The sequence below is a fragment of the Coturnix japonica genome, chromosome 11, assembly GCF_054131305.1.
Source record: "Coturnix japonica strain WE chromosome 11, WE-NBRP24, whole genome shotgun sequence".
Taxonomy (NCBI): domain Eukaryota; kingdom Metazoa; phylum Chordata; class Aves; order Galliformes; family Phasianidae; genus Coturnix; species Coturnix japonica.
The window spans coordinates 28,276,329-28,304,219 of record NC_140673.1 but is presented as its reverse complement, the minus strand read 5'-3'; the positions used below and the strand labels follow the sequence as shown (position 1 = coordinate 28,304,219).

Here is a 27,891-nt window from a genome sequence, read left to right as displayed (position 1 = left end):
CAGTTGCACGCCAGATATCAGCCCCATGTCTGCACACAGTGTCAGCCCACCAGGCGCCTGCAGACCGGCACCCAGCTCGGAAGCAGCCACAGGAGGGATGTGACAGAGGGCAGCACAGACGGCCCCGGGTTTTCCGGGCTCTCTGCAGGCAGCCGAGGGCAAAGGCTTGTACCACAAGGTTCGTATCACAGATTTCGCCCTGGCCTCGTGCCCTGCTTTCCCTAAAGCGCAGCCCTTGGGCCCCTCGTGGCCGTGCTGTTTGCTCCGCACTTGGCACCGGGATGCAGCTCCAACACGGTCATTGCACTGACACTGTGTGATGAGCTGAGGGCTGCAGGGCTCTCACCCGCCCGCTCCCCACAGCCGGCAGCTCGCACCCTGCCTGCAGAGCCACGGCTGGCTCCCAGCACGAGCGAGGGTTATTGCATTACATCTCTAACAGCTGAGTCCAGATGCCCGGCACTGAAATGGAAAAAAAAAACAAACCAACAAACCCAAAGGGCAGAGCAGACAAACAGCCCCGTTCGGTGCCCCGTGGAGCTGCAGGGCCGGGCTGCATCGTGCTGGGCTGCGCTGCGGAGCCGGGCCCTGCAGGCAGAGTGCACGGGGCTGAGCCGGGGATGAAGGGGAGCCGATGGCCGCTCGGGGCCGGTAGAATAAACATCTTAAAGCGAAAAGTGCATTTCTGCTGTTGCGTTATGGACACGTTCCTCCCAAACGCTGCTCCCTGCCGGTGGGCTGTGGGCTCCCCGCGGCTTTTACAGCAATGCTCCTCTGTTAGAGCCATGGGAGAAAACGGCCCCTTGGAGGAGTGCGGATCAACAGGAATTTGTAATAAAAAAGAACGATTTCTCTGTCAGAGGGAGGTGGCGGTCAGGAATGCAGCGTAGGCAAGGAAAAGCACTGTATAAAATGCAACTGAACTCATCAGTGCAGCAATGCCCCCCGGCCCCGTTCTGGCATTGCTCTCATCCCAGCTCCTGAGCACTGCCCTCAAAGTTTGCACAGTGCCCCAGCTCACCGGGCTCCAGCACAGCGCCAGGCACAGCCCCACCAGCCCACGTGTATCAGCAGATCCCAGGCTGGTGGCTGAACACCCGGCTCTCTGATCAGCCTTTGGGCCTGAGTTATGTGTGATATAAAGGCGTGTTAGAAAAGCTGCTGTGCTCCCAAAGCCACAGCAAAAGCAGTGAATTCATCAGTGCTTTCCCCTGGTTCTGGTGCACGTGCCATACCAAACTGAACTAAGATGTCTGAACTCAATGCGTGAGGACAGTCAGGAAGGCAATAAATACACATTACTGTTTAAGAGCTGTGATAAATGTCTCTGGGATGATATGGATGGCCATTAACAAAAGTAAGCATCCAGCCCATCTGAAGCTCGTGGTATTTCTCTCCTGCACGTGAGGAATGCCTCCCTCTTTGTTCTGTCTGTTTCATCCTTCTCCCTTCACAGTGTAAGTCATAAGGACAGGTCAGGACCGGGCTGCAGGAGGCAGCAGGACACTGACTGTAGGACAGGAGCCATAGGGCACTGGCTGCAGGACATCACTGGCTGTAGGACATGGGCAGCAGACACTGGCTGTAGGGCACGGCTCACATCCCGCAGCTGGAATAACTCCTGGCCAACATCCCTGGGAGAAAACCTTGCAGCCATAGCAACAGGGCAGGATAAACAGCCTGACCTCTCCTGGAAGGCAGCCGTGCTTCTCATTCAGCTCTGGAGAAGCAGATAGAGGAAAGTAGTGTTAAGGCACGGCCCGTCATAGGAATCCGCACATGGAGAGGGAAAGTGCCGTGCTCTGTATTAAGAGCTGGTGACATGGCTGCTGGCTGTGCCTCCTATGTGCCTCCCCTTGTAGGCTGGTTGTGCTGCACCATGGTGCTGAGCATGCAGGGAGCAGAGGTCACAGCAGCAGCCATCACCTGCTTAGTGGCAGCTCTATCTCACAGCCCGTGGGTGAGGGACCGGCAGAGCTTAACGTTGTTTTCTGATCTGTTTATTGTTAATGGAGGAGGAAAGCTCCACCGCTGCCTTCTTCCTCATTTATTACAGGCATTAAGTTAAACATCGCTTCCTCTTCAATTCAAGCTAATCAAATTAATATCAATAATGTACCGACCCAGGCTAATCTAATTACTGTCAATATTTAATATATTTTCTGCAAGTTGTGCTGGGAATGAACTTCTTCCCTTCCATCATGAAGTCTGGAAAGAAGGAATGATGTTTTCTTCCAGTTGAGGAATCCTTAGCACATAATTGCAACAAGGAGCCTGGTGAACCCAATGTTTGCTGTATTGGCCCCTCTGCTCCTGCCCGTCCACATCAAAAATGCTCTGAGAGCCACACAGGTCTGTGTGCCCAGGATTCTGGGTGAGTTCTCTGGGAAAATGGCAGGAAAACAAAACCAGGGCACTGGGACTGGGTGAGATGAAAGGTGCCTTCCAGATTCTTGCTGTGAGTCTGTGGTAACCACGTCACTTGCACACAATCTGGAGCAAAATGTTCATTTCAACAAGCTGGTGTGGTGGGATAGAATGGGACGGGATGGGATGGCATTGGGTGTAGGATGGGACAGCATGAGATGGGGTGGAATGGAATGGGATGGAAATAGATAGGATGCAATGGGGTGGGATTCAATGGAAGTGGGATGCAATGGGGTGGGATATGAAGGGATGAGATGTGATGGGATGCAATGAGATGTGATGTGATGGAGGATCCATCCTGAGTATGTCTAGAGAATTCATGCCAATGTGACCGTGCCACTGCACGAGGTTTGCTATGGGGTGTCCTTCTCTCCCTGGGAGGCACAGGGCTCTTTGAGCACACTCAAGGGTGTCCAAACCCAACAGAGCCATGTAGCACAGGGGAAGACCAAGCATCTGGGATGCAGAAAAGCTGCAGGGCTGCATCTGCTTGCAATTCATTTCCTGGGCATTAAATACTCATTTGGAAAGTGGATGCAATTTTCAGTCGGTGGCAAATGGGTATAGTTAACAGCAAAAGTGTTCCTCAACTCCCCAGTCCCCAGGCAATGAATTTTCATACAGTCTTATTTCAGTAGTGCATTAAAGCCATTGGGGAGAAAGAAATTTCAGCAAGCAAACACCTTTGTGCAGCACATCTTCCTTCCCATGGCCTGCTCCCAGCTGCCAGCTGCCATCTCCAGTCCCACAGCTGAGCATTGGACACAGTGGGAAAAGCAACCAGGGCAAACTGCCGTGCAGATCCTGAATTGGGGTCCCAAATGGCCTCTGCTCCATCAGGGAGGAGGGGAGCCGTCCTGTGAGCTGGAGAATCAACAAGGCAGGAAGTGTGGGGTTCTGTCAGCCCTATGGACAGCAAAGCAGGGTGCAGGAGTTACGAAGCACAACAGAGTAAGTAAAAGACATCCAGGTTTCCTAAATGCAGCCGTCACAATGAGCACGTTGAGGGCTATATGAGGAGCTGCACCCCTGATGACTGGGTAGGGCTGTGGTCCTCACTGCAGCAGCTGTCTGAGGGATAAAGCCCATTTGCGGTGCAGACTTTTGGGAACACTCTCGGTTAAGGATTTCCTGCCACACTCCCAAAATAGCTGATATTTCTTAGCAAATCTCCCCCACTTCTAGGCAGAAGGGAGGCAGATCTGCTTTCACCCCCATCCCCCATGACACGCAGCCCTTCCCTCCCTCCCAGGGCTCTGTAAGAAGGGCTGAGCCCTCAGAGCCTCCTGGCACCCGGCACAGCAAACCTGGGGAAGTTCTGCAGCTGCATAAATATTTTTCTTGCATAGTCAAACACAGACACTCTCTCCTTCCTCGGTTCGGTGATAAAAAGCATGTTTTAAATAAACACAGCTCCAGACGGATGGGCTGTGTTTGCGTGCTTCACGCCTCCCTCCATTCACTGCAGCACTACAGGCCAGAGCCCCCCTCAGCTCATCATGTACACACGTGCAAAACCACACCACACTTCCCAGACTCTTTTGTGCAGCTACTTTTTGTTTCATAAGCTTGTTGCTTGTTAACAGACAACCCAGAAGACAACTCTTGCTCTGTGTTTCCCTCCTCCCTGGTGCTGCTGGCTCCTGCCCTCACCAGCTGGAAGTGCTGCAGCCCGACATGAGCAGACACCCTCCAATTACAAACAGCAATTTGGTTATTTGAGGAAACAGACTTTTTCCACATTAAGGAGATATTCGCAAACTGCACATCTCAGAAATTCTGTTTATTTTCAGTCAGCAGCTGCAAACTGATTTGCAGACAAATTTCAGCCTCATGTATGTTTGCATTAAGTGCCGGTTCACGCCAGGCGTTGTCCAGCAGTGCTGTGTCAGCTCTGGCCACAGCCTCAGACCTTTGCACATCATTGTCATCAGGTGTTAATCTGGATCTTTATATGCTTGTTTGGCAAAGAAATTCTCCAGCTTGCTGGACGAATGCATGTGTGCAAAGCAGGCAGCTCCAACAAAGCAGGGAAGCTACCACTAGCACTGAGCATTGAAGCACACGGGGTAATGATGTGGGTTTGCATCTTGGGACCATTCTGCACACATTTCCACTGCATCTCTGGGGGCAGAAGAGGTGTAGCCCTGTGAAACCTCTAATCATAGAACCATAGAATGGCCTGGGTTGCAAAGGCCCACAGTGCTCATCCAGCTCCAACCCCCTGCTGTGTGCAGGGTCACCAACCAGCAGCCCAGGCTGCCCAGAGCCACATCCAGCCTGGCCTTGAATGCCTGCAGGGATGGGGCATCCACAGCCTCCTTGGGCAACGGATGCTGCGGAGCTGCAGGAGGTTTGTCTGGAGACCTGGAGTCCCTCCTCAACTGAGGAGTCAAGGACAGTTAAAAACCAGCAGTCACAGCAGTCCTTATTGTGTTACAGGACATCAACAGCCCCTGGTAGAAGCCTAGGTGATATTGAGCACTGTAGGTCTCCTTGAACATGCTGTTTGAGTACTTGTCTAAAACCACATCTATTCAAATACTTATGTTGAAATACATCTGTTTAAGTGCTACAGATGACATTATGAGGATGGAGCATCCACATCCAGACATGCCAGAGACATCCCCAGACCATCATTCTGGGCACTGCACGCAGAGCTGGGCTGCAGTCCTGGAGATCCCAGCGGGACCTTGAGGAGCATTTCCATTGCCCTGAAACAGAAGAGAACCACCGTGGGCTCCCTGGTCCACTGACACCCACAGTCTTATGTTGTGTGCTGCAGAGCAAGGACAGCTGCCCAGCACAAACACCTCCTGCTCTAATGGATGCAGAGATGAATCATCTGCATTATTTTTAGCAGATCGTTAAGGGCCAATGGCAAAATCAGCAAACTGACGTGTGGGTTTCTTTATTCATCTTAGCATAACCTTTTAAAGGAAACATAAACTGGGGTTTAGCACAAAGGAAATCCAAGGGCTGGAAATAGCACCTCCGAGTTTTAAAATGGCAGTGAGATTCGACAAAAGACACCTCGTGCCAAACTCCTGCTCACCACTCCCCCTTGGCTCATAGCTAAACCAAAGCAGATGAGAGGATTTATGCAAAAAGCACCAGGGATGGGATTCCTCTTTGTGCCAGCGATGTTCACTTGTTCTGTGCAGGGGAGCTGTGCCAGCCCAGAGATTCCCAGAACCTGTTCTACAAAGACCCCAAAAGCTGCTTATTGGATAATTCAGTCCAGAGAAGAGGATGCTGAGGGGAGGCCTCATGGCAGCCCTACACCTCCTCATGGCCATACAACTCCACGTGGCAATCCTACAGCTCTGCTCTGTGTGACAGCAACAGGGCCTGAGGGCACAGTGTGGATCTGAAAGCTGAGCAGGGCTGGTGCAGTCCCAAGAGCTGCCGGCTGCCCAGGGCCCTTCAGCTGCTCCACCACCCCATCTCTGAGCTGCTGCCTCCTTCTCTGCTTCTCAGCCTCCTGATGGAGAGCCCCGTCCCCTTCACAAACGGGACCACAGCAACCCACTTCTCAGTGGGTAATTATCAGTCTGCCCTCTCACAGCAATGCCAACAACTGATGAAAATCCACACCTGTCATCCCCTCTACATCCCTGTATTTCATTATCAGGTTCCCAGCACAAACACATCCATAGATGGATGCAGATGACACTCTTTGCACAATGATGGAGCAGATGGCGCTGCTCCTGATGGGGTGGTGACACTCACTACAAGATGCAGAGACGGACACATGAACGGTGCAGGACTGCACTGTGCTGCTGCCATGGATGAGCACAGACCTCTGTGCAGTGGGCAGGACGTGGGAGCTGCACTGCACCGGGCCCTCCTCTGCTCCAAGTCTTGTGATGACTTTGGTTTTGTTTTGCCTCAGAGGACGGATTTAACATGGAGTAAATTGAATGCATCCCTCGCTGCAAATGCGAGCGTTTGTTTGTTTGAGCCGCAGGGATTTGTCATGAATTATACTGGGCCCAGTGATCCAGCTGGCATGAGGTTTGCTCCAAGATAAAAAAGAAAGCCAAACATAGACTTCAGAATGGTTTTCATTAACAACAGGGAAAAAAAGATATTTCAGGTTTAGGGATGAGGAGTGAATTTTCCCTTCTGAAAATGGTCACCTCTGAGAGCAGTGTGGGATGTCCTGCCCTATGGCAGCAGTGCCCTATGGCAGCAGTGCCTGACATGGGGTGGGCTCCCCATGCCCCCAGGCCTGGCCAAAAACACCAACAAGCACCAAAGGCTGCGGCAGTGACGGGTGGGCACTGGGAAATCTGAGCTGGATGGAGAGAACGGAGCAGGATGGAGGGAGCAGCCTGCTCAGAGCGCTGCAGCTGCTGCTTGCGAAGATGTCACTTCACCAGGAGCTTCAATAAATTGCTTTTGGTATGGAAGCCCTTATGCAGAATTTGGTATGAGGAACCAAACCTACGTCAAAACAAGCCTTTGGAAAAGGCAGCACCATCAGCTAACAGCCCTGGGTGAGGGAGAACAGCAGCAGAGTTCTCTGGGTACGGACACTTCTGGATGAAAGGCAGGGAGGAGCAGAGGAAAGGAGGCAGCTTTGCCTGTGGGTTTCAGAGTGCCGGGTTAACTCTGTGTCCCTTTAAACAATAATGGATTCCTTTGGGGAAGGCAGGTCTTAACGGGGGAGGGCTGAATCAGTTCTCAGCACCTTTAGCTCAAGGTGCTAAGCAGAAGCAATAAGCAGAAGGAACACCCACAGAGCAAGCGTGGCACCTTCTGCTGCCAAAAGAAAGATGAAGCTGCTTTGTGTTTGGCACAAGAGAAGCTCAACAGCTTAGAACAGACATTTAATAATAACACAATGTGTATTTCAGAGATGAAAGAATAAAAGGGATTTAAAGGCGTTAGTCACAAAGCTCTTTAGCTTCATTTTTCATGTGAGGTTGCAGCGCGTGAGACATGGGTGACACAGAGGTTGCAGAAGGAGGCAGCTGTGGAGCCAGGCCAGGCAGAACACTTTGCACCGATCGTCGTTCAGATGCTGCGCCATGAAAGCAGTGGGCAGATACAGGCTCCAAGCTGAACCTGCAGGTGACCTCAGCTGCCTCAGAACCTGAACCCATGGGGTGACACAGTGAGTGTGAGGGGAGCAGCTCCCATCCAAAAGGCAGCAAACTGAAGTTCAGCAAGTAAAATACTGGGAGAACTTTTGAGACTGGGGATATTTAATTGTCTTTGTGTGTCCTTAGGTTATTTGCTAACTTGCTTCCATGCACCACCAGCCTCTTTTCTGCTTTGCCCACAAGCAGAAGCATTCCGACTTGACTCCCTAATATAGTTCACACTTCAGGCAAATGTTTGTTTTTGTATCTAAATCTCTTAAGTTTTACATCCAAGCTTCCCGTTTCCCATCTTGACACAGTGCTGAAACGAGCTGTGAATTTGCTGCTGGCTGAAATGCTCTCCAGAAGTAAGCACACAAATCCTGAGATGGAGCCTGGGAACAGACAGCAGCGCCGTGCCTCCAGCCTGTCTGTTTCTGCTCTTCTCCATGGATCTGAGTGGAAGAATTCCTTTTACGTTCATCTGCCCCGATGGAAGCTCAAAAGAAGAGAAGAGAGAAATGATTAATATAATCTAAATATAAAGATTTTCTTCATTCCCAGAGCCTGCAACACACTCCCTGGGGAAATACTCCCATGTGAAATGGAATTTGGTTCCATCCTTTGGAAATCCAGTATTCTCATTGTGAAACGTGTGAAGCTGTTCAAAGCCAGCTTGGAGCCGTAGTTACTGTGCCACTCATTGAGCCATGGTGAGAACTCCACAGGTGCCTTGGAGATACAGGCAGACCCACAAATATCAATAACACAAACTATGCAGCTCTCAGCCTGCAAGGATTGAAGCTGCCCAGCCCCGATGTGCTCCCATTCCGTGGGGCTGGGCTGCCCACTTGTCGCAAGGAAACACTGCCAACATCTCACACATATTGCACGTCCAGAAACAGCAGCGATGTGATGAGAGACTGTGGGAGGTTGCATGGTGGGGCTGACCTCACCTGCTCATTAAATGAGGCTTCTAATCAGCCCAGGGGGCTGTGAGCAATGGGAATGCTCCTATTCCTTATACGGGAGCCATAGGGATCCTTTCCAGCTCCTCTGCCAAAGATGAATCTGTGACGACTTCACTGCTGCAGCACAACAGCTTCAGCTGCACAGAGCGGGCTGCAGCAGTGCTGCTTCACTGGGTGACGGTTGTGCAGACCTAAGTAAATTGATGTGGGCAGTTATGTGAAGCAGTTAACAGCAATGTGTGACTGAGAGACAGACAGGATTCAGTCCTGGCTGTCTGTCAGTCCTGGCTGTCGTTCAGACGACAGTCTGAACACTGCAGTGCTGGGACTTGAACAAATACTGCTGCTGCCAAAAGCACATCTCATTTCCTAGGGGTAGAACACAGCTCTGACCTGGATTTACAGCCTGCATAGGGAGCAAAGGTGCCCCATTTCACAGAGAACCTCTTGTCTTCATTTTCTTGTGCTCCTTAGAATATTACAGATCTTGGAACCAATAAAGGTTTAGAAATACACTTAAAGAAATGTGTACAGTTTCCATAACTGCAGTCTTTGCAGCTCCTAAGAAAGATGCAGAGTTTCCCATTCCAGAGGTCTGGTAATTTACAGACTAGCTCAGTGCTGACACAAGCCAAGGAGCTGCAGTTCCAACCCCCTGCTGTGTGCAGGGTCACCAACCAGCAGCACAGGCTGCCCAGAGCCACATCCAGCCTGGCCTTGAATGCCTGCAGGGATGGGGCATCCACAGCCTCCTTGGGCAACGTGTTCCACTTCCAGTCCACTTTACATTCACTCTCACAAGGACCACACTTCTGTAGACAAATGAATGTCCACCACAGACAGATCAGATACTCTAACCCTCATTCTTGACTTCTTTCCACTCCAAAGTGCTGCCACAGCATCACAGGGTCCCATGCAATGGGATGGGGACACAGCGCCAGTCCCAGGCTCACCCCCAGCAGCGCCCTGGCCCACTGAGCACAGTGTCCCTAAGCTGGGGCCTGTGTTGTGGGTCTGCTGAGGTGTGGCTGTGTGATGGAGCCTCCTGCTGCCACCTCCTGCTGCACAACCTTTGGGCAGGACGTGGGAGGATGTTTTCCTAAAGGGAGCTGACATGAGGGAGTGAAAACGGCATTTGTGAATCAGCTGCCACACACGGCAGAGGATAAAATAATAATGAAGCGCTTCTCAGCCTCACACTCCATTCCAGTGCTCCCCAAAGGCAGGGCTGCAGGGGCAAAGCAAGCTGTGCTAACACAGCACTGCACTCACCTTGCTGGAGTGAACGCCCATAGCAGCAGTCAGCACACAGGATGCTGCATGGCAGCCATCTGCCTGCCCTGACCTGCAGCACCGCAGGCATGGGGTCAGTGGAGCTGCCAGGGCCTGCACTCACTGAGCACCATCATCCAGATGGAAAATATGCACTTGATATTTTATACATATATTAGTTTACATAATTATGACAAATAGCAGATTTCAATTACAGCAACTTTCCTGTAAGTAAAAGCTTGGAGTTTCTAAGAACTGATCTGACTAATGTGCTGCGGCTCTTGGCTGCGCTGCAGCTGGAAAACAAAAAAAACCTCCATCAAAACACTGCAAATGTGACAGCGGCCAGAAAACAGCAAGAGGTCAAGTGTGGGGAATCTGGGGCTGGAGGGAGTGCAGGAGCTGTGGGCTCCTCTTGCTGCCACATGCGAGCATCGGCCAGCACTGAATGCTGCACAGCGCAGGCAGCAGGGCAGGACAGATCACACCTCGTATGGCTCACCTCGCTCCTAATGCCATTAGGCCACTCATCTCCTCTGCCCAGATGCTCTCTAATTGTCCTCAATCCTAGGGCCAAGCACTACACAACCATTTTCTGGGGAGCAAATGTAATTTTTCTTCAAAAGGAGCACAATCTGGGACCCGACATAAAAGAAGAACTTTCCCTTGAAGTGTAATGCAATCTGAAGCCACATGCCCAAAATCTAATCAGAGGATGAAAGTCCTCTTACCTTCAGAGAGAACGTTCTGTGAAACACCAGACAGACCACGATTCACCCCCCGCAGTCCACAGGGAGCCCTGATGGAGCATTTGTTAGACGTCCTCACTTATTTTGCCTGTTTCAAAGCATTCTCGTTTGCTGACAGTATCCCACCTTTATCACATTTATCCCTGACCTGGTCTCACCACTTGCACTGGTTCTGTGTCATTCACATTGTCACTGAGCAATTTATTCTGAGACAAATCCACTGCAGAAATTTCCACGGTGAAATACAAGTGATGGCTCCCTCGGGCCTCACCTCAGTGCCCGCAGAACTGACAGTCAGAAGCTAATTATGTTTTCCAGTTGAAGCAGATTAGAAGAGGTTAAATTCTATGATGGAGGCATTTGCAGGAGAGCTGGGGAAAGGCCCTGGCTGGCCAGCAGCATCGGCAGACTGCAGCTATGGGAACACTGGCACACAGAGCACAGCCAGTGCATCCACTGCCCCTTCACCAGGCTCCACCTGGGGCACCTCGACACTTCTTGTTTTAAATACATACAAAAGACAGCCAAAGATACCCTGCTGTCTCCATACCACGGTCACTTCTGAAGAAGCAAAATCAACTTCTGAGAAAACAGGGCTCATGTCTTTTTCAGTTATGAAGTTATGAAAAGAAACAAAGAAGGGGAATGCTTGTTCTCCTTTTGTCATTGCCAAAACACAACAATACAGAGAAAAAGGAAGAGTGAATAATCCACCGTGGCTGTATTTTCTGTCTTCTGGGTACCCGAGTGGATCAATAGTTATAAAGCTGTACCCATAGTTACACATAAAAAGAATTATTTGCTGAAGTCCTTCCTGTGGAATTAATGTCATGATGTCAAATGATGCTTTTATACTTAGGGTCAAATGCATGTCTATCCCGACAGCTCAGCAGCAATGCTCGTTCTGCAGAAGTCAATGAACATCTATCTGTGATGTCTCACTCTCCTTCCAGACAGGTTAGCAGAGAATGAATCACAATTAGCACTTCTAGGGCTAAGATGCAAATGAATGTGTTTCATCTCGGCTTCTAGCTTTTGAACAGCTGATGAGAGAGAAGTCGTCAAGCAGCATTTCCTATCAGCTCCCATTAGGAAAATGAAAGAGAAGAAAAGCAAAGCCCAGGCCTGGCTGAGAAAGCTGGTGGGCCTGAGCCTGGTGTGGATGCTGCCAAAGGCCACAGCAGAAGCTCCGTGCAGCACAGCCCTCATCTGCAAATAGGTGCCCTTCTGTGAGTCGCCCTCCTGTCCAAGGGAAAGCCTTGCTTGCCTGAGCACTGCAGTTAGCGTGTCGGAATTTCTATTTCTTGATGAAAGTAAAACATCACAGGATCATAGAACGGCCTGTGTCACAAAGGCCCACAGTGCTCACCCAGCTCCAACCCCCTGCTGTGTGCAGGGCCACCAACCAGCAGCCCAGGCTGCCCAGAGCCACATCCAGCCTGGCCTTGAATGCCTGCAGGGATGGGGCATCCACAGCCTCCTTGGGCAACCTGTTCCACTACATCAATGATGTCATTTTCCTATAAATTTAACTATAAATTTCAACAGATTGAGGGTCACTTTATCAACCGATCCAGAACGCGACCAGCGCACCCAAATATCACAACAAGAATAAATCAGAGAGATTCAAATTGTGTTTTAATCAAAACGATCCTAACTCTAAAAACCAAATCATTACCACAGTTAGCACATTATTTTTTTTTCTTTAGGTCAGAGAATCACCTTTAAAAAGCTGCAATTCTTAACCAGACATTGGATTTTGCTTCAATATCCCATAAAAGATGAAAAAGTACTAAACCAGATTTCAAAACCTCATTAAAAAAGAAAATCTAAACGTTATCAGCAATATTTAGGTTAAACAGTTAGATTAGAAGAGATAAGAAAAACAGAAATTTGCATCCTAAAGAGCATTAGCAGAAACAAACCCTACTGATCCGGCACCCCTAAAGCATTAGGAAGGCAAATGGGAAACATCCATCTCCCTGGAGAGAATCATGACAGTATTCCTGAGTGTGTCTCATGGCTGCTCTCAAACACAACTTACTGACACACCAGTTCCAAAGAAAGAGGGTCACAGCACAGCAGAAATGGACACACAGAACAGCACAGGCTTCATGTCACAGTGCACAGCATGTGCACAACCAGACACGAGCCCAACAAGCATGGTACCACAAAGTGACAGCTCCCCAGGAACCCAGAGTTTGATTGAATAGATTTCAGTTCTCAAAGGTATATCAAAGAAAAATTGTCAGCCATTTGATTTTCTGCATCATCTTCTTTAGATGTCTCCAGGTTTCAGCCATCATTTCAAAGCCTTAGGGTCAGGGATCTACAGTGAGAAGAAGAAATGTGAATAATTAGGCTGCGCTCCTACAATGACCAGGTACCTCTTTTGTTTTCTTTTCTTTTGCAGAAGTAGGACACATTTAAGCACTAGATTTTCTTCATCATCTGTGCTGGTGTATAGAAACACATGTAGTTTCTGATGCTGGTTGCTACAGGCATCTCACACAACCAATTAGACACAACACTTTCCTGTCTGTGCAGTACATCAAACTGCTACACACCTGCTAAAAACAGTGCACAACCCACATTCACTTTTTACCCCCTCAGTGCCACCCTGCTCTCTGACATGACATGACAAAGTGGAAGTGCAAGCACTCCCACCAAGCACTTGGATGCCTGATGAGTCTCCATTCAGGCTGACTCAAGCAGCTGTCTTAGCTGTTTGGGCTCCAAGGACATCCTATTTGCAGCAGGAATCCACATGAACTGTGACTAATGAGGACTGCAAAGACTCCATAAAGTACACTTCTGAGTCACTTAAAAGTTAAGTGAAGCAAGAATTATGAGGAGACAGCTGCTGCATCACTTCATTAACTTATTCCTGAGATTCAGGATGGATGCTGAAAGAGTTCACGTGTGACTAGGGAGAAAGGCCGAGAATTAGGGAGGAAATCCTTTTCAGAGTAAAGGCGCTAAGCTAGCAGCCAACTTACTGCAGCTTTCAGAGCTTGGTCTAGGTCTTCCACTAAATCTTTCTCATCTTCCAAACCAATTGACAGGCGAATTAATGTATCGCTGATTCCAAGAGCTTCTCTGTCTTCTTTACGCACTGAAGCATGAGTCATGACAGCCCTGCAAGAAGATGGAAGAAAGCAGAATTTTTCCTAAGGTACGTTATTTTTACTTGAAAAAATCAAGGAAATGGATCACCTGCCAGCATTCCCTGTAGTTCCAAGAAGACTTTACACCTTTGACATACCACCTGCTGGATAACCATAGACCAAAAGAGATTTCATCATCAATTACTGCACCTTATGCCAACCGTGGTGAAGCCAGTGGCTTCCACCTCCCGGAATCTCAGTACAGTATTTCCAAAGAACGATGAGTAAGAAGTGGATACTTAAATAATCTGGAACTGAAATTGAGAAAAACACTTTCTCTCTGCCTTCCAGACATATGTTAACATTTCTGGCAAGCGGCATCTAAAAGCTCTATTTTAAGCATGTGGGGAAAGGTTTACATGTGCCACCTCCACTATGAAATCCCCTGATATTTGTTTCTCACTTCTGGTTCCTCAGATCACCCGTCACACTGTACCATGCATGTGGAAGAGTATTCTCCCCAGATATGAAGGAAACTAAGAAGCCATTTGTCACTGACATCCACTACTCTGCAATTACCTTTCAACAGCTGAAGTGTTTAAAGATGCCTCATTCCAAAATGAGAAACCAAAATGATTTAACAGATCTTTAACCCTAACTTTCCATGTATTTTTTGACTAGCAAATCAGATTTCAGCAAAGCAATCTCATTACAGAAGAATCCTACTAGTAACCCTTTAACCTGGACAGTGGTGCCTACGTACTACTAAAACCCCCACCAAGTCTGCTGAGCATGCAGACAGGCTCGGTTCAGTGCAACGTACTGAATGTGCCCTCTTGTGTAAGCAGCTAGAACGGCAGTGTAGCCAAATCCACTCGATTCTACTTGCTCTAAATCACCCTGACTCCTTGGAATTGCTACCATAACACCAAACAGTGGCTAAGTCTCCCACCTACAGCACTAAGTAAGGACACTGGCAGCAGTAGTATTGCTGAAAGTAATGCAAATCTGTTGCTAAAATGCACAGTGCTTCTGGAATGATTTGTTCAGCAGAGCCAAGAGTTAGTGAGAAATTCCAGCCATGGCCAGCGGCACCACAGGGTGACTGAGGAAATGGAAAAGAGAGTGTTGATGAATGTGCTTGGATGTTTATTTAAAATGCAGGTCTAGCTTGAGCCAGGAGAGCCAGGCAAGTACAGATGCAGGCACAGTACTTGGAGCCATCTGTGCAGACAACGCATCTCCCTGGGGCAGCTTCCATGGGCTGCTTCCGCTACTGCATGTCATACTTCTCACCTCTCCACAGTGCATTCAGGGGAGCCCACTGAATGCAAGTGGGCAGTGCTATTTTGCATATGTGCAGAGACCACAAGTGCAAAACAGCTTAGCCTTGTCAGCTCAGACACGTACACTATTCAAACCACATGAACATTTTCCTCCCCTTTCAACCCGTTTGCTGTTGAGATTTTTGTAACAGGTGATTCTGGAAGAATCCCACAGCAGGAAATTGCTGCAGCTGCTGGGGCCACCCCAGCAGATGGGTGACCAACATCCAGAGCTTGTGGGGGGGAGGTAGAGCCTTCCAGGCCTCAACCCCAACGTCTGCAGCAGTGAAGACATCTGCACAGCCTCAGGTCTGCACGCCCACCTCACACCAGTCGGCCTTCCCGTTTCACAGAGGGAATTCATTTCTGGAGAAGTCTCCATTTTTGTGTTACACAACACGCTATTCTTGGATGACAATTGTAGGCAATCTATCTTTGCTTTGTATACCTGAACATTTTAGAACTCCCACAAAATAAGTTGAGGAATTTTGTTACTCTGCAGCTTTTTTAGGACTGTTAAGATGAAGAAGGACTTACGGAAGCTCTGCTAAGCTTTCATATCCTCCCAGGCTCTCAGCCAGTGTGAACACCTACAGGGAAACAGTAAACAGAAGTGAACACAAAAAGCATAAGTTTATTAATGCTTAGAAATAGACAGTGAAAGAAAAAGAAACCTCCATTTTTAGTACTTAATTTTCCCTAGGGTTTTCAACAGTGACTTCTGTATTTTAAGAAGTATTAACTATAATGAAGAAGAAAATCACTTTTAGTGGTTAAGAACCATCAAAATTTCACTTCAAAACAGCTCTGAAGAACTGCAGATGCAAAACTGAAGTACGCCCATGCTGAGCAAACCTAACTCTGGATTAGGTTCATTTACCGTTTTGAAGAATGTCTTGACAAGTGCTTTGAAATACAACAGCAGTATTGCACCAGCCACTCTGCCTTCAAGTACTGCAGGCAATTAGAATAGGCCAGCTCTTGGTTAGAAGCAATGCCTGGGCTAACCTGGAGACGTTACACCACATTGTGTAAACAGACACCTCAAATGAGCTGAAATATCCTTTTCTTCCCTCTCATTAGCGTCTAATTTATGCACAATCTATTATTTAGAGATGGCTACACCCAAAATAAATTAGGAGCTTTAAAAGTACAGAGGAAGACTCTCCCTGCCCCAAGAATAAACCCTGCTTCCGTCACCACACTCAGAAGGACAGATTCAGTTCACATTAAAGTAGAGTGTATTTGCCATCATTTACCTTTATGCTCTTCAGAAAGATAGTAGCATGTTTGAGGTTTCCTTTAATGTAAAATGACAGCATCCCTGAACAGCCGGTGCACTGCCGCTTGACCAGCTGGTGCTGGGGGTGGGAAGACAATCCTGAAATCAGAAGGAGCCACTGTCAGTTAATTACCATCACATCAAAGGGTACAGCAGCTCACCCTGAACTGCACAAAACATCCTTCTGATGGGAAGGAATGTAAAGCCCATTGCCGAGATACCTAACCATGAGCCATCAGACGTGAAGGCTGCTCAAGCGGCACGTAGCAGCGCAGCACCCAGACCCTGCAGTTCTGCCAACCTACCTGGGTAAATGACTTTCTCCACTCTGGGATTTGACTCAAGGAATCGACCCACAGCCAAAGCATTGTGGAAGTGTTGATTCATCCGCAGCTTCAGAGTCTTCAGACCCCGGTTGCAGAGGAAGCAGTCAAAGGGAGACGGAACGGCTCCGATTGCTATGGGAATTGAGACACAAAACCACACATGGAACAAAGAGGGGTTTTCTTGTTGGTTTTGTTGTTGTTTGTTTGCTTGTTTCAGTGAAACTACAGTCCAAACTTCCCAACGTTCTTAAGTTACAACAAGACGTGAGTGAAGACATCTGATACGATCTGCTGCTCTTGCTTCACACACATGGGAAGCCAATTAGTGAGATAAATTAACACACTGAAGACTTGCGCACAAAATTTATTAGGTACAGTGTACCTTTATTCCTTCTGTTGTAGAGAGGACACTGCATAGAAATTTATTCATTATAATTAAGAGGCAATAAAATCATTAAAACTCACATCAGAGGATAGTTTTTAAAAATAAAATATAATTAGCATGAATTGGATGAACTTCACCAAATATGTCAAGGTTTGCAAACCTTTTTGTGAGTGAAGTCAGGTAAATTCATGAAATGCCTGTGCTCTTTGTGCCATAGACTTAATCCTAACCTGAAGAGAGACGTGGTAAAGAGCCATGCCCCGTGTAACTGCAGGCACTGCACATTTGAGCCACTCTGCACCTGATGCTTTCTGGATGTGCCACGTACTTGTGCGCACACCATATGCTTCCTAGCATGAGCTGGTACATCAGAATACAATATATTTAAACTTATTTCCTACATTTACTACTTACAGCCTTGTAAGAATTTGAGCCTTTCGTACAGATCATCACGATTTACTGAAACGAGCCCCATCACAACATCACTGTGCCCTAAAAATGCAAGAACATAAGAAGAAAGTGAGCCACTTTATCTCCGCCAGGGTTCTCCACAAACCCTCTCTTTTCTCAGTCTTGGTGCTAAGATAGTCCCATTTTGGCAACATGCTGGATTCCTTCTCGCTGCTACAGCTGCCCTTGCTGTGCTGTCATGTGGAACATAAGCAGATTCCCACATGATCTGAAGTGAGGGTCAGCAGCGTGCTCTGACACACACTGTGCTGGTGCTCCAGGTCCCACCACATGCTGCAGTGAGCTGCCAGGAAGCAGGACTTTGTCCAGCCACCGTCGAGCTCCTGTGGAGCTGCAGCCAAGCAGAAAACTTCCACTTCAGTCTGCACCACAAGCAGACACATGCTCACAGCACAACTATTACAGCTGGGCTACCCCTTAGCCTGGGTTGTTTAGGAAACAACACAGTGAATGTGCTTCTGAACAGGCTCCAGCACCGCCACATAAAACATGCCTTCAACTTTGGTATCAATTCCAGCAGCGACTTTGTACTGAAGTCTCACATTTGGTTTTATGGCTCAGTGCATGTGCATTTCCAAAAGCCACTTTTGGCTTTTCATTGCTCAAGACTGTTCCATGTGGGACAGTGTAAGACCAGCTGAGCTTGGAGGAAGCCCAAGTTTGAAAAAGACTCTGATCTTGTAGATTTGTTTTTCTCATTAAAACCAACCATCTGGGCTCCATCACCATGCAAACTGTGTTTGCACAATGTTGCTTGTTGGTGCTAATAGCAACAGCTACTACCTATGGATTTATCTATGGCAAAAGGGAGTTTAAAAGCATCCATGAGACATGGAAGTGGATCAACAGGTGAGAGCAGAAAACCTCTGCAGTAGCTTTTAAATGGGTTTTCTATAACAGCCTGAGTTGTGCTGGACCCAAGCACTCACCATTCACATATTTGGTTGCAGAATACATACAGATGTCAGCTCCCAGGGACAAAGGACGCTAAAAAGAAATGAAAATAATAGGTTTGATTAAAGTTACTTTTGCACTCTGGTTCCTTCCAAGCTGCCCACAAACACTGTGATCAAGCACAGAAAGTTACAAGAGAGAGAAACTAAGAGGAAAAACAAAAGCAAGACACAAAAGTGAGAGTGAAGAAAGATAGAAAGTGGGACAAAATCCAGACGTAAAGGAAAGCACTTCGTTCTTGAGACACACAATACAGGAACCCACACTAAAACGTGATTTGAAAGCACTACTGTACAGTGAGTTACTCCCACTGGTTTCAGTGAGAAATTAGACAAATCTGAATGAAACAAGTGTATCTTATATACTCCACAAGCTCACACTTATGAAAGGAAACCAGTTATGTTGCTTAGCTGAGGCAGGGCCATGTAATGCTGCCTCGAGCGTATCTCCTTAGAAAAGGAAGGCCTCCACACTAAGCAGAGCTCTTCTCAGTTCTCCAGAAACCCACATTGCTGCTACTGCACTGGAAGGACAGCTGGACACCTGAGGAAAGCACAGAGGGCGTTGTTTGCCAAGTCTCCCATCCCTGGTGTGCTCAATGTTCAGCCTAGGAGCCTTTCTCAGGCGAGAGTCAAACCAAGACTACACTAGGCAAGAAGTTATGAACTTTTTTTTTTTAATTAGTCCCTAAGTAAAGGACTTTACGTGTATAAAATAAACAGATTATAAAGACTGGAGAGTACTAATACATTAAAAGGTGACAAAGCAAGCAGATTTAGAATAAAAGAGTGTTGCTGTCAGCTTAAGCACGTAAGTCTACCGCAGGAACATGGATAATGTGCATTCCCACTGTGCAGCCAAGAGAACAGTAGCATAAACACCAGTGCCTTTTATACTCAATATTGCTACATAAATCACTCTAAAATTATGATTTTCTTAGTACACTCAGGAGTCTGGAGGAGTTTAAAAACATTACCTATTATGCTTACTGGGCTTAATCATTACTGACTCCCTCTGAGGACCAGTCCAATAAAGTATACATTAACTAGCTCACAGACACAGATGCTGACTCTACTCCTTACACACACATCTCTCAACAGTAAAATAAATAAAAGGAAAAGAAACCAGCATCTTTGGTATATACAAGACAAGCTCAAGAGCTGCTCTAGCTAAGCATTAACACTTCCTGTAGGGCTCTCTTAATTTATAATGATCTCAGTGTCCATAATAAAAAAAATTTAAAAAAACAAAACAAAACAAAAAAAAAAAAAAAACAGAAAAAAAAGACATCTTCCCTACTTGCACTCAAAAAGAAGTTCTCTGTAGACCTAAAGACCTAAAAGATGAGGGATTTCTTTGATCTCCAGGGAAATACATGGGGATACTTCTAGCCCATGCTGAGATGAACCAGACCTTGAAGTTCATTATTTAGAAGTACTTTTAGAGTTCTAGAATTCCCTTTACTTTCTGTATTCTAGTTATTAAAGCACAAAAGTTGTATGAGTTGTCCAACATCAAAACCTGTTCATCAAAATACTGGTGAAAAGTTAACTTTAACACCTGAAAGACATAGTTAAAATCTTTTTCTTCTTTTAACCATTCTCTCCACTTCCTTTTTGGAATACCAAAAACAGATCTCAAGCAGCACATGCAGAAGAACTGGTAGAAAAAAAGACAAAGGTGGAGAACAATACATTTTTCAGTAGGTCTGTTAGGATTCCCACCAGTTAGATCTACAAAACACAAGACTTCTGAGTGACAGAGTAGCTTTCGTCCAGATGGCTCAACTTACCTTCTCGATTGCATAAGCTTGTTTACTTAAGCTGTGAGCCACATTGCTTTTGTTGGTGTCAGACTGGCATATAGCTAGCTATAAAGTATTTTGCATGCCATCTCTGCTAAATTATAAAGAAGCAGCATATTGCTTGCATTTAGAGGCAATTTTACAGCACACACATCAAAACCACGGGTTTAGCAGTGGTTCCATTTTAAAAAAGGCATCTTTGAAGACATTGAAATGCCAGGGTAACTACAAGGAAAGCAAGCACTTACCTGGAAATATGGAGACATAAAACTGTTGTCTACTGCCAGAAGAATATCTTTATGCTTATGGACCACATCAGCACAGCCCTGAATATCAATGACCTTCAGCGTGGGGTTTGTGGGCGTTTCAATCCAAACAAGCTGTAGTAATTCAACAATACAAAGCATCTCTTTAGGGATACAACAGTGCTGGTGACCAGACATGCACAATGCAGAGCCAAAAGCAAAACTTTCCCACCTCTTACGAATTTTTAAAGGTACCCACCTAAAAACCTACCAAAGCAGGAATACCCAGGCTTCACAAATAAACACAAGGTACTGTTACCACCACTAATCACCATCGGTATCTTTTAGGACAGTTCTACTACTATCAGTTCCACCATCACAAACACTGTGTATTTACTTAAAGAATTGTTACTCTGTTATATGTTACTCTATAACTGTTACTGTTCCAAAGTACTCCTTATTCATTTTCATAACATGGTTACAGTGTCACTAACTATTCCTCCTCCCCCCCCCACCCCCACCCCCCTCCCAAAAAAAAAAAAAAGAAATAAAAGAAATAAAAGAAAAAAAAAGAAAAAAGCTGTTTAGACTGCCAACAGTAACGTAGGTATCAGAAAAGACTTCTTTCTCCTCCTCAATAGGAAGAGGCAACACATCTCTCTGAACAAGCCCTTACTGCTTAGGGATGTTCTCCTATTTCTAATCTTAAGGCACTTGGAAATTGTCCAATTATTTAATGCTTCCTGGAGATTTCAGAAAGTAATTATGTCCAGGCACTGCATTTGTTTTATTTTATACAGTAAATAACAGCCCATCTTAGGGCCAGTTATAATCCCTGCGCTAGGCAGACACTCAAGGCTCAAATGAGAATGCTCGTAGGTCACAACAGACAGGCAGACCAACCACCAACTGGTATCATGGGCAACCTGGAGAAAGCAGTTTAATTTATTGCCAATGAAACACCTTTCCTCCCTACCATCCAGAGGGCAACTTCTCTCCTTTGTGCCATTGTGCATCTCTTCCCCCTCCTCCATCTTCCTCCTCTGATCTTGCGGTTCCCTCTGTTGTTTCCTACTCTTTCTCTCCTCCTCCCTCCACCCAGTGCCTGAGCCCTTTCCATCACCAAAACCTTGCCACGTACCAGCCAGCAGTAGCATCAATAAAGTTATTTAAGGTCATTAAGCATATAAGCTCAGCAATTTCTCTCTCCCCTACCTTAGTCTCAGGTGTAATTGCAGCTTCCAGGCATTTCAATTTTGTACAGTCCACAAAAACTATTTTTAAGCCCATTTCCGAGGCTATTGTCTGGAAGTATCTGTTTGTACCTTTACAAAAGGAAAAAGCAGAGACACGGAGTGAAACGATTTTAGGAAGTTTCCTTTGCTGATCTCCAGCCTCTTATTTGCACCCATGGAAGTCAAGACTGCACAGTTCCATGCTGTTCGCTACATAAGGCAGATCAGTACATTTTTATTTCTAAGTCTGAAGATTGCTGTGTTCTTAATCATCATGGAGAAGAAATAGTGGGAAGGTAGAATCACACAGACTAAGAAGTACTTTCATTTAACAGCTGCTCATTTGTTCGGTTGGAAGATGAAACAAATGAAGCGCTTTGGCGCTTCAGGAACAGAATAAAGAGATTCCTCCTTCCTGTCTTCAAAGCCTTTCAGTGGAAAGCTTAAGGCAGGAAAAAAAAAAGCAGCTACCTGATCACATAACCAGTTGGGTTGGAAAAGCCCTCTGAGCCCCCCAACCCAGCCCCAGCCTACACCCCTCAGTGCCACATCCCCACAGCTCTGAACACCCCCAGGGATGGTAACCCCCCACCCCCACCCCCCGGGCAGCCTGGATGGTCTTGCAGCTCAAACATTGCCCTCAGCTTGCCCAGATCCCTCCGTGTGACATTCCCACCCTCAGGGAGACAATTAAATGGGAGATATACAACATACTGACTGCTTGGGTTAAAAATTAATTTACTGGGTCTTCTGCCAAGGTTATTTAACGTTTATTCACTTATGACAAGAAGGCAGCTGCCCTCTTGTCATAACAGCACAGGATATGCAGGATCTGATTCTATCCAAACACTGCATGAGTGATTTTGTTTTTCCAGAAAATACCTGTATTTCTACAATAAACTATTCACTGTATTCCTTCATATTGTTGGAGGTTTATTCAAGCATAGGACATAGTCACACAGGCTGTGAACTCCACAAACACAACCCACAGAGAAGTTGCTTTGCAGCAGTCTTACACACTCTTAATAATGGTGCACCGCATAGGCCCTTCGATATACATATGTTTAGCATTTTTCTTACAACCCTGATCACTACAAGCTCAGTTGATTTAGCACATGCAGAGTTGCTGTCCTAATCAAGGATTCTTAATCATCATATGTCCTCAAGCCCAATCTCAAGCTACAACATTAAGGAAAACTAGCAGGGAAGGTACCTAGATCTAAAAGTTTATGCAGCTCCACTGCCTAATAGTGGATTGCTCTCAGAAGACACAGCCATAGTAGATACAAACTGTGTTCAGGAAAGACAACAATAGAGTTGTCTGAAACAGTCCAGCCCAAACACTGGTTGGTAAAGGGTCAAGCCCAGAAAAGGAATGGCATAAAAAAGCAAGCTGGAAAGCTGTACTAAATTGGACTGCCCATAAGTCTGTGCAGAGCTAGGATATTGCTATTTTCCACTCACTGCAGCATACACTAATAGCTAATGAAGCATTCACACTGTGCAGCAGTCTTTCAGTGTCTGAATTTCTAAGACCAAATTCAGAGAGGAGTGTTCTGTCTTCTCATGAAGTGAAAAGGCTTTGAAGAAAAGTAATTTAAATTCAGAAAGTTCACGAGAAACATTCATAGATAGATCTAATCAGGAATGACGATCAAAAACACACTTGCACCTTACTTACCTCCATAGACATCATCCATACAGATAATTGTATCTCCTGCCTTCAACAGGTGAGTAATATTCACAGTAGCAGCTAAGCCAGAAGCATATGCCAAAGCTAAAAAATAAGAGGGGCAGAGAGTTAAAATATGATCATATTTTAACAAGATACAAACCTGTCAAACTTGCCTTTGCTTTCTTTACTCGCTTTTAAAGTGAATCTGTTGTATCACCTTCCCCAGTGCTATCTCCCTCTCTAAGCATTTTCACTAGAAGTATGCAAGATGTCACCCCCCCCATGAGCACTGCAGCAGCTGTTGCCCAGCTCACCCTCATATCACCAGATTCAGTGCTGCAATACAAGGGTGAGTTCATATCAAGAAATGTGTTACGCACTGAACAAAGTAAGAAGCAAAGGTTTTATACAAGGACTACAGATTGAGCTGGGCTACCCTGGGGGTGGGAAGTGCAGAGCAGCTCTGCCTGTTGCTGCCCATCACTGTGCAAGCCTTGCTGCCCCACTGCTGGTGGCAGCCCAGTGTCCTCAGCTCCCCAGTTTACAGCTACTGCAGCCACCATCACAAGCTGCACATGCTGCCAATCTGCTCAAGGAGACCACGAATTGCTTACAGTATTTCGCTCCATCCAGCACAGCTATAGCCTCCTCCAGGCAGCTTCGGGTAGGGTTTCCACACCGGCTGTAATCATAACCCAGCTAGGAAAGATAGAAACAAGTTTAACTTCAGAGGAAGCAGTGAGAACATTGTGGATGATGACAGTAACACTTGTGGGTTTCTCAGCAGGTCAACACTCTCAGTGCTGAGGTCACACACCCACCTTTTCCAGTGACAGTGGGCTGCCTTTCTGGCTTGGTCAAGCTGCTCACACAACATCTGCTGGGATCTGTCCTTGCTACCTTGTGAGTTTCTACTTGCTGTTAAACCCCCACAAGCCATGATGAGAAATTTACGTGAGCTTTACCTGAATTCAGCCAGTGCAGACTTTCACAGAACCATAGCACCGCACAGCTGCTTGGGTTAAAAGGGCCCTTTGAAGGCCACCTGGTCCCACTGCCCGCAGTGAACACCCACAGCTCAGTAGATGCTCAGACTCCATCCCTTGGCCTTAGTTGTCTGCAGGGATGGGGCACCACTGCCTCTCTGGGCACCGTGCGCCAGTGCCTCACTGCCCTTAGCATCAAGAACTTCTTCCTTATATCCAGTCTATATCTCTTCTAGTGTGACACCACCTCCCCTTGTCCTATCACAACAGACCCTGCTCAAGAGACCATCCCCTTCTTTCTTACAGCCCCTTGAGTACTGAAAAGATACTGATATAGTTTGTGCTGAGTGACCCTGGAGCAAAAAGCCCACTGTGCTTTACAGCTCAGAGCTGTGAGACCACAGCACGTTTAAGTGTTGGACAGCTTAAACTGAAGCTTTAATTCATTAAATTCTAGGCCACTGTTGACTGGCTAAAACACAGCCTGTATCCCAAGGAGTAAAGAACAAATTCCATATTCTTTGAAGAACCTTTGTTCTAGACAGCAACACTGCTCTCTGATTAAGTGCCTTGTTGTAGCAATTATCCAAGCAGATGCTAATTCCATTGTTTTGACTTAATGAACCTGAAAGCAAATTATTCATCCCAAACTGCACTGGGATGCCTAGAGCCCAGCCCAGCGCAAGGACAAGCACCCTCCATTCTGGTGATTCCACAGGAAGCAGCGTGTGCCCGTCAGACCCAAAACTGGATAATCTGAGCTTGATCACATGCCCATGAAATAAAACTGGAATGACAATGATGACCTGCAATCACCTGAGGGGATGTTGGAAGTGCTAATGTACTCAAGACCAGAAATGAAATGACTCTAAAGTGTCTTCCAAGCCTGTGATGGACATCCCTTGCCTGAGGATGGCCCCTAGGAGGACACCAAGGGAGGACTCACACCTAGCCATGTTCTCCTGTTTTTCGTAGATACCCACCTCTGGCCACTTCTGGAGAAGGCCCTGTGGGGACACAGTCCCTACCAAAATGGCACCCCTTATCTCCACAGTGCTCTGTTGGAAGGGTGCAATAGGGAGCCAGCAATTGCCCTTCAGCACCAGATACAAAGTTCTCACAAGCTCGAGTGTTTCCCTGGCACGTGATCATGCCATGGTGTACCTTTCTGCACAACAGCTTTATACAAATAATGACCCAAAAATCATTGACAAGAAGAACATGCACACGTGCTCCAACGCCCCAGGAATCTGGCAGGACATCTTGGTATTTGCACGGTACAGGAATTCTGCTTAATGACAATCTCATCATGTTCAGGAATCTTGCTGAGCTTCCTGCAGGGCAGCATGGCACTGGCACAGGGGTCAGCCCTGCACGACCTCCCTGTGACCTTCAGCACCTACTCGGAACTACCCAAAGTGCTGCTGCGCCTGAGCGATTCCGCACAGCATCAGAGATCACAAGGCAAATTCCAACTGCGCGAGCAGCAAAGTGTGCCGTCCTGCCCTGAGATCTGGAACAAAGGCTGCTCTGTGAGCCGCACACTGGTGGTACTTCCCTCACACACATTGTAGCCAGAAACCTCACAACTATTCACTGTAAACGCTCCCAATGGCTCATAAAATGAAACAGAACATCTATTTGATCTGGAAGGTCAATGGAAGTGGCCTCTTGCGAAATCTGAACAAATGAGTGAGTGTGCTCTGCCTGGGACCAGTGACAAAGTCGAACGTGGTGTCACAGAGCTCAAGAGAGCTGCACAAAGCGTCCACGGGATGCCCGAGATGTGAGAAAGGCACGAGGTGCGGCACGGCACGATGCACGGCACGGCACGATGCATGGCACGATGCACGGCACGATGCACGGCACGATGCATGGCACGGCACGATGCACGGCACGGCACGATGCACGGCACGGCACGATGCACGGCACGGCACGATGCACGGCACGATGCACGGCACGATGCACGGCACGATGCACGGCACGATGCACGGCACGATGCACGGCACGATGCACGGCACGATGCACGGCACGGCACGATGCACGGCACGATGCATGGCACGATGCATGGCACGGCACGTTTTATCTCGGCAGCTCCCTCCACAACACACAGGGTTAAGTTGAGCCGCCTTGTCCCACGAGCTGCAGGACCTACGGGCTGTCGCAAGGCGGCTGCATCCCCGCTCCCATCAGACCCCCCGCAGCTCCCGGCAGGGGGCACAGCCCGTCCGTCCCGGCTGATGAAATCGCCGTCCCGGGCCCGGAGCGGTCACTGCAGCGCTCTCCGCCTGCAGACCCCGCCGGGCTGAGCGGATCGACCCGGGGCCGCGTTCCGACCCGGGCGGAGCCGCCCGCACTCACCATGAACTCGCCGGGCGCCTTCTGCTTGAACGTGGTGGAGAGCGAGAGCGGCGGCACCAGGGCGCCCGACCGCCACTGGTCGGGATCCTGCCCGGCATGGATGGCCTGCGTGCTGAAGTGCTCGAAGGGCCGCAAGTAACCGCCGTTCATGGCTGCGATCCGACTGCCGCCGCTCCGGCCCCGCACGCCCCTTTACGGCCACGGCTCCGCCCGGGGCCACGGCTCGGGAGCGGCCTCCCCGCCGCCCCCCATTGGCTCCGAGCCGTCGGGCAGCGCCTTCGCCGCGGGGCGGGGCCGCGGAGCCGGGCTCGGATCGGTCCTGGTCGGCGGCGGAGCTGGGGGAGGTGGCTGGCATCGCTCTGCGGCCCCGCCTGGCACGGCACGATGCTGCTGTGCCAGCTCCGGCCGCCATCAGCGTGTAAAGAGCTGCGTCCGTACAGATCTGCGGTGTCAGGGGCTCCGTCCGTACAGATCTGCGCCTCGAACGCACAACGAGCTGCGCGTTTCCTCAGCTCCTCTTTTGTTTCCAGCGCTGTTTGTGCCGGATCAGGAGGAACAAGCTGAATCCTGCGTGCAGTGCCGGACCTGCTCCATGTGCTGCGCTGGGCACGTGGCAGGGCAGAGGGATCGGTCCGTGGTTTAGCCTGGGAAACATGAGAAAAGCGCTCGTGCTTTTCCTTCTTCTCAGCAGGGAGATGCAGGAGATCCTGAGGTGCCTCAGGACAGCACCAGCACAACAGCAATGAGAATTCCTCCCTCACTGAGATAATGGTGGAGGCTGGGAAGCCTTAACATTCTCCCCTCCTTTTTCCCGTGCAGCTTTGTTTTATTCTTTGTCTCCTTGAGAGTCGTTTTGCTCCCCAGCACATCTCTCCAGTCACTCATTCCGGATGCCTCAGAAAAGCAGCTTAGTTTCTCTGAGCTGGCACATTCCAAGCACTGCCCACCTGGACCTCCTTGATTTCTGTGCTGCCATGTGCAGATGCATCAGGACAGCACTCTGCGCTGCTTCCAGCGCCCCGTCCTGCACAAGTTCAAGCGTTACTGTTAGACTTACAGCTAGAAGAAACGCATACAGACACCTCCAGTGTGCCACTGGCATTTGCTGCCTACCTTTGGGCTTGGAGAAATGTTGCATCAGCTTTTTACATCTCCCTGTTTATTGATCTGCTCCTTTATATACTACACAAGCTGGCATTTTCCTAGAGAAACGTAGCTTTGAGAAA

At 47.9% G+C, this 27,891-nt stretch overlaps 1 protein-coding gene across 1 annotated transcript; it reads right to left on the bottom strand.

Annotated features, from left to right (window-relative positions):
* Positions 1–12,130: 12,130 nt before the first annotated feature.
* On the bottom strand, positions 12,131–26,830 carry CTH (cystathionine gamma-lyase). Its single transcript, XM_015870858.3, has 12 exons — positions 26,666–26,830; positions 23,933–24,017; positions 23,325–23,420; positions 21,624–21,733; positions 20,412–20,543; positions 18,335–18,392; positions 17,349–17,426; positions 16,529–16,681; positions 16,201–16,322; positions 15,479–15,531; positions 13,509–13,647; positions 12,131–12,838 (listed from the first exon to the last, which is right to left on the bottom strand). Exons 1-12 carry the CDS (start codon positions 26,813–26,815, stop codon positions 12,812–12,814), a joined length of 1,203 nt encoding a protein of 400 aa, XP_015726344.2. The 5' UTR covers positions 26,816–26,830; the 3' UTR covers positions 12,131–12,811.
* Between the last annotated feature and the right edge of the window lie 1,061 nt (positions 26,831–27,891).

Coding starts and splice junctions, on each gene's coding strand:
- CTH (XM_015870858.3), bottom strand. CDS start 26,815: ATGAACGGCGGTTACTTGCGGCCCTTCGAGCACTTCAGCACGCAGGCC. Junction 16,682..17,348: donor GCTCAAATTCTTACAAGGCT/GTAAGTAGTAAA, acceptor CAATTCCCATAG/CAATCGGAGCCGTTCCGTCT. Junction 13,648..15,478: donor GAAAGCTTAGCAGAGCTTCC/GTAAGTCCTTCT, acceptor ATCTTCTTGCAG/GGCTGTCATGACTCATGCTT.